This window comes from Myotis davidii, unplaced genomic scaffold (assembly GCF_000327345.1).
Source record: "Myotis davidii unplaced genomic scaffold, ASM32734v1 scaffold1, whole genome shotgun sequence".
Classification (NCBI taxonomy): Eukaryota; Metazoa; Chordata; class Mammalia; order Chiroptera; family Vespertilionidae; genus Myotis; species Myotis davidii.
In genome coordinates this window covers 5,842,571-5,849,960 of record NW_006294681.1, presented here as the reverse complement: position 1 = coordinate 5,849,960, position 7,390 = coordinate 5,842,571, and the positions used below count along the sequence as shown (strand labels likewise).

The 7,390-nt window shown below is 33.0% G+C and overlaps 1 protein-coding gene across 6 annotated transcripts in view; it reads right to left on the bottom strand.

Moving 5' to 3' along the window:
- Positions 1-6: 6 nt before the first annotated feature.
- TMEM68 (transmembrane protein 68) overlaps positions 7-7,390 on the bottom strand; it is a 26,507-nt gene continuing 19,123 nt past the window's right edge. For 4 of the 6 annotated variants that reach the window (XM_015567434.1, XM_006769072.2, XM_015567436.1 and 1 more), the window contains 3 exons: positions 6,248-6,308; positions 4,135-4,274; positions 7-404 (listed from right to left, as the gene is read on the bottom strand). In XM_015567434.1, the coding sequence (XP_015422920.1) occupies positions 300-404; positions 4,135-4,274; positions 6,248-6,308 (306 nt within the window). In that variant the 3' untranslated portion in view covers positions 7-299. The remainder of the gene's footprint in view (positions 405-4,134; positions 4,275-6,247; positions 6,309-7,390) is intronic. The other 2 variants (XM_006769075.2, XM_006769074.2) reach the window with 2 other exon arrangements.

Below are 7,390 nucleotides of genomic sequence, written 5' to 3'. Positions count from 1 at the left end.
TTTAGGAATGTTTGTTTAACCTAAATTGCTGTTAATAAACTTAATTCTAATAATCTATATCATACATTATTAGGAATTTATAAGAAACAAGATCATTTTCTTAATTGTTAGGCATGTAATGAGTTATTGTTTAAATATGACACACTGAATAAAACAAAATGTATGTTACAATTTAAACAAGTTCAACAAAAGATGCTTTTAACATGATTTTTACAAAAATACTAATTATGAAACCTACAAAATTTAAAAGACAGTACCACAGACAAAAACATAATAATATAAATATATTAAATCGTCTTCTAGTGGCTGTTTTGACTTTTATGAAAACGTTCTAACAAAGCACTCATAATGTTTCCTGGTATTCTTTGGTGCTTATCAATCAAAGCTTGAACAGCATTCTTTGTCTATTAAGAAAACAAAAGAAAAGCCATTATTCTTTTAGTTCTCAATATAGATCATCTATTTTGTAAAGATTTTAATGTACTACTACTTTCAAGAAGTCCTCCCTAATTTAGCACCCATCTCTCTTCAGAATTAATGGTTTCCGTCTTAGTACAACCATAGTATATTTCTTTATACCTATTATGCTTGAATTACATGATTGTCCAAATGGATATTTCCACACAGCATTTCCCCAGCATTGAGCACAGCAATGCCTTGCACTCAACACTTTTTTAAATAACTAAGGGGAAAAAATCAGAAAAAAAAGTAGCAAGAAATTTTCTAATAGCCAAATGAAGTTTCACGCCTTACAATCCATTAGTAAACTGTTGTACATTTTTCCTTTATTACCATACACACCAAAAAATTATATCAGACAATGAAAAATGAAGAAGTGAGGAAAACTTTCGAATGAATGAGTGAGCTGATATACTTTGGTTCATTACCTAAATTTCTAGACAGTTTAACAGGAATTTAAATTAAGTCATAACAATGGAAAAGTCAATTAGGATATAAGAAGAAATCTAAAACTGTTTCCCATTCATCACAAATTTCAACAATTTTCACTTTGAAATTAGTTGTAGCTATCTAAAAAAATGTTTTATGCACACTCACACCTTTCAATGAGCCTTTATACAAATTCTGAAACTTCCTCTCTTCTTAAAAATAACTAATACACCCTATCCCAAAGACGTATTTTAAAAATATGCCTCTCTAAACCAAAATTTTTCATAACTCAGTAAAATGAGAAATATTTCATACAATTATTATAAGGATGAAATGAAATTGAAACTATGTCTTCAGGTATTTGGCCCAGTGACTAACACACAGATTATGTTCTGTGAAGTATATTTTACATTTTTATACACTTATTCAAAAAATATTAGGTGCTTTGGAAGCTAGAACATCAATGAAACAAGTCTCACATCTCAAGGAGCGCATACGTTAACAAGCATAATCAAATACCAAGTAATTAAAATGTAAGATCATTTGTGACATGTGTCATCTGAGATGAGAAGAAAAAGTATTTGTTGAGTTTTTAAAAATGTTTTTTATTGATTTTAGAGAGAGAGAGAGAGGGAGGGAGAGGGAAACATCGACTGGCTGCCTACTGCATGCCCCCTACTGGGGATCGAGCACACAACCTGAGTGGGAACGGAACCCGCAACCTCTCAGTGCAAGGCATGACACCCAACGGACTGAGCCACACCGGCCAGCGCGAAGGAAAGTATCTGGAAGTTCCACCTTGTGAGCCCATTTGGTGGGCAACAACCAGAAAAAGACGCACTAACGAGGTACTGTTTGGTCTGAGTGTCCAAGGACCAGTAACATTTCAATAACAGTGAAGGGAAAAGCATGAGGAAAGACCACAGGAAAGCGTGTGCTGAAGGAATGACGAGTTAGTGGGTCTGGCTAGAATTCTGCAAGAGGGAAAGGTTCTAGAGATCAGTTGCACAACAATGTAAGTATATTTAACTCTACTGAACCACACACCTAAATTAAAAATGGTCAAGTTGATAAATTTTATGTTATGTATTTACCACAAATTTAAAAACTTTTAAAAAATCAAGCTATGTATACAATAGGTTGATAGAAAAGTCAGAACACATTCATCCCATTTTCTAGGTGATTCAATAATATGACATTTATTGCTTCTTATGATATTTCATACTCTCTGAAAAGTATAATAGCAAATTGAGTGGTCTTATCTCATCTTCCTGGATCTCTTTGCAGGAATGGATGTGACTGATCTTTCCTATTTTTTTAAAAAGCCACCTGCTGACTTCTCTCACACAAATTTACTTGTTCCACCTCTCTGCTACTTCTCTTTCAGCCAGCTTTGGTTGTTTTCCACGACCTGTTCCTTGAATGTTACATCATCCTCTACAGTCTGTCCTCAGTCCTGTTCTTTCTCTCTCTAAACTATTCTGTAAAGCTCATGGCTTCAGTAATTACCTCAGTGCAAATGACTTCTAAATCTTCATCACCAATTCTGACTTCTTTCCCAAACCTCAGTAAAACAGTTACAAAAACCTACACATGTAAAAATATGCACAGATATCCTGCAAGTAACTACACAGAATTAGCTTTCAGGCCTGATGCATTCTCTCTGTAAAATCCCTCAAATCTGTATCTTGCTCTACCTTTCAAGTAGATAAGATCATTATCTAACTCATTCATTCATCAAACTTTTATTGAGATCAATTAAATACCTACCACTGTACTAGGAACTAGAGACACAAAAATTCATAGCATAACCTCTGCTCTTAAAAAGGGCCCTTTAATTTTTATACATCTAAGGCATCACAATTGCTAGCATCATCACAAACCATTGTAGAGGAAGAGATTACATATCTGCTGGCTTTGGCCAAAAACAATTTAAGTGGAACTGATATGAACCACTTCCAAGCAGAGGCCTATTCCAATTGAAATGTTTTTAATAGAAAAATCCGCTAGTCTGTATTTAAGGGCCTAAAAATGTCGCTCCAACTTGCTTTTCCAGTTTCATTGATCAAACTCTATCCACTGAGCTAGTGACGCCAAGTCTATTCCACAGCTGTTATTAAGTGCTCTTCAAGGAAAAACAGGGATAGGGTTTTGATAGAATGAGAGCTGAAAATGATCTTCGAAACAAAGCTAAATAGACCACTTATTGCAAGCCTTCTTAGAATCTCTAATATGTTAATGTGCTTTGCAAAATTCCTAGAAGGGAACTAGGCAGTCACTCCCCACCTGCTGTTCTAATCACACTGGACGCTGGACACTGTTGTACATGCAGTCAGCTTAGCACCTACCACTGCCGCTTTGTTCATACTCTGCCTCCTGCCCCACGTCTGCATGTCTAGGACATGCCCACTTTCACGACCCACTTCAAATGCCCTCATTCTAGAAAGTTTTCCCATTTTTTCCCTCACAAAGCAGTCTCTTTACCCTTTGAGCTTCATACTGGTATCACTGAAATTTAGCCTCCATATTGCTTCTAGGAATCTTTCTAAATGCAAACCTATTATAACACTCATCTGCCTTAAATAGCTCTCCAGCTTTCCGTGAACAAATCAATGATAAGCCATCATAGCCCAGAAACTTCCTAAATTTCTAGCCTCATCTCCTACAATATTCCTTCTAGCTATACCAGACTACCTTCAACTCCCCAGAGAGTTCAGGTTATTTCATGTTGTCATCCGTTTATACATTCCATTTCCTCTACCTCATTACTCCTTGTCCAGTTAATCCCTTCATGTCTTTCCAAATAGAATTCAAGCATCATCCCCGTTGAAGTGTTCCTGATCTCATTCAGATACTTTTCCTTTGTGCTTCCATAATACCTTAGCACGGTACTTATCAACCAGGGTCGATTTTATGCCCCAGGCGACATATGGCAATGTCTATAGACCTTGTCACATTTTAGAATAGAAAGCTCTTTGTAGTGGGGGACTGTCCCAGGAAGTGCAGGATGGTCATCACCATCCTTGACCTCTCTACTCACTAGATGCTAGTAGCACCACCACTTCCCAAGTCTGGCCCATTGTGACAATGAAAAATGTCTCCAGATTGGCAAATGCGCCCTGGGGAGGAAATCACCACTGATCTAGAGCATACTTGTAAAATAAATTAATGAATTAATGAATTCATTTTAATTTAATAATTGAAAGTCAAAAAAATCTATACAAGGACTAAGAAAGAATAATTTACCTTTTCAGCTAATTCTTCTGCTGTTAACTTTGGATCATATGGAATGGGATCACCTAAATAGGTACGAAACTTCACTGGAAAACCTCCATATATTGGAGCAAATGGATAGCGGAATTTTTCATAAAGCCACCTAAATAACCCTGTTTTAAAGTAAACAAAATCATTTTAATTGGTTACAAATTCTGAGCATGTAACTGCAAACTCTCAATTATGTAAGGTTTAGAGGAAAGTAGCAAATAGTATCATCTCTTGGCAATTAATATTTTTTTAAAGACGAGCTTTTCATCAGATGTAACAAATGTGCAAGACATTAATAGAAAAATCTGGATGAGGGGGTTTATTGGTACACTCTGTACTTTCTGTTTGATTTTTCTGTAAACTTAAAAATTCTCAAAAAAACAAGGTCTATTAATATTTTTAAATGAGCTTTTAAAAATATGAGGATTTTAAAGGCAAACCAAGTACTATTATTGCAAAATAAAGGGTAAAGACTGAACCCAAAACTAGAAACTAAAAAGACTAGAGACTCAAAATATGTGATATACATGAAAAAAGAGGAAAAAATGGAAGCATAAAATAAATTCACATAAACATGTGAGACTAAAAATGCATCAATAAACTAGGTAAAGACTAAAACATGATTGTAAATTAGGAAAAAATGTAACAAAGAATTACTAATGGTAATGATCAATATAAAATTTAGCAAGATAAAAGTGGCAATAATGCAAAATAAACTGACAAAATTTAAGGCGAAGTTTAAAGAAAATAAATCCAATAAAGTCAAGCAACATGTAATACATAATCATAAGTTGTACTGGAATTTGAAAACACTGTTTATATATATCAAAAAACAGAATACACCATAAGATGCAAAGTAATACTAAAAATAAAATCACTAGACACTAATGTTTGAGATATTCAACTATTAAAGTAAAAAACATTAAAAAGTAGTAAGAAAGAATTTTAAAACCACTTTGCATTTAAAGAAGTAAAATTAGGGATAATTTCTGGTATGCAACTTAAATTCTGAAGAAATGATCTGAGAGAAAATTAGAAGAAATAATTCCACAACAAAAATTAAACATCTCATCAACCTGCCTTTCCACTTTAAATTTGAAAAAAAAAGAAAGGACCTATAAAATGTAATGGAATACCAACAGTACGTCAATATTGGGCATAAAAGAAACAACAGAAGCTTGTGGATATAAACACTAACAATATAGTGCTAGGGATTTAAAATAACAATCAACCAAATGTAATACATAAAGCATAGGATATAAAAACAAACTGAAATTTTCAAAAGAAAACAAGACACTGCAGGAAAAAGTATATCTAATTATCACTCCTATAACTAGATTCAGAGCTTATTTTGCTACCAATAAGTTGAAGGTCGGCAAAAAGAAGTTAACGTATCATGGTTCAAAATATTTTAAAAACAAACAAATTTAAAAAGTAACAACTGGTGTGGCTTAGTGATTGAGTGTCGACCTATGAACCAAGAGGTCACTGGTTCAATCCCCCGGTCAGGGCACATGCCTGGGTTGTGAGCTCGATTCCCAGTGCGGGAGGCAGCCAATAGATGTCTCACATCAATGCTTCTATCTCTCTATCCTTCTCCCTTTCTCTCTCTCTAAAAATCAATAAAAACATATTTTTAAAAAAGTAACCAATAAACCAAGGCAAATTATATCTTCTTTGGTTGTTCATCTTACTTCAATATTATTGTCTTTCATTTTTAAAGCTATAACTTCTTCAGGGGTGAGGTAAGAAGATGGTCTAAGTTATATGTAAATTTCTCCTAACCTTGACCAACATGTTTTAACAAAAGTAAATAGGTAATTTACGGGGTAATTTTAAAAAGTCAATGACAAATAAGCTTCAGTATGTACATAAGACAAAAACCTAACATCTAAGAGCTGCCATTACTTAGAACATTATCATTTAGTCTTTAAATAAAAAAAATCTAAATAGAAAAAATCTAAATTTTGAAACTACATAGAGTTCAAAGCCCAAATATTTAAAATATTGTATTATAAAAGTAAAAAACAAAAATAAAATATTATGTTATAAATATTACACTGTCATTAGAAAAACCAAATGAACCAGAACTTACTTGTTCCTCCAAGTGATCTAAATCCTTCTCGAATATTTTGTGTAAACATAGGAATAATGGGCTAAAGAGAAAATTTGGATTAAAAAGTAAATATATTAATCTATTCAATGTCTCCATTGAGTAACTAATGAAAACTTTTGAGGACCTGTTTAAGATTATTAAAAAAGGTACTTTTAAAATAAAGGTTTACTTTTATCACTAGTGTGATTTGTCAGACTAAACTAGGACATTTGTAGAAATATAAATTAGAAACACTACCCTCTAGTGGTAATATATAATATTTAGTTTACCAACTTCCTATTCATTCCACATAAATCCTTAATACTATAATAAGATTATAATAATCATTAATTTAATTAAATAAAATAAATGTGGGAGATCAAATTGATTCCGGTGGCTACTGAATAGTATGTTCGCTGAGGAAAGTTACAAGACAGAGATTACCTCTACCGGAACATTTATATAAATTTAAATGACAGAAATTAGTAAAACACCATTTATTTTTGTGAGCGTATTAAATATAAAAATGTTCAACATCAATGAAAAGTAAGTATAATACCACAAAAAAAGGAAAATCATATATATGGAAGAATTCTTCACATCATTAATTTTAGAGAACTTCTTACAAGTTCAAGGTTTTCATTTTTCTATGAATATCAATAATTAAGTATAATTTTTTAAATGAAGACCGTAACTAAATGTCATAAAACAATGGGTGAAGTAGCAAAGGAGCATATGAGAAGGGTATGCCACCGTAGAACTAAAGTAGATAAAAAATTGAACACGTTTAAACAAACACAAAATATAGCAAGTTAAAGGTTTTTAGAATAGATAAAACTAGGGGAAGGAGGGAGTGATACTTCACTTACAGTCTACCATCATTATTTGATTAATACAGAAATATCTGTCGTGGTGAGCAGGATTTGAGATATTTTAAAAAGCTGACATTTAAAAAGCCATTCCTATTCAGCTTTGGAAGGTGGTGAAATATGGTGAACTGCAGGAAAGAGACTAGGTATAGCTTTCTTCATAGAACTTACTACCTCACATATAACTAACTGATCTTTTATTTACTATCTCTCTCCCTTCTCCCAGAACTCCTAATAGCACAGACACTGTTTTGTTCATTCCTGTATCCCCAGC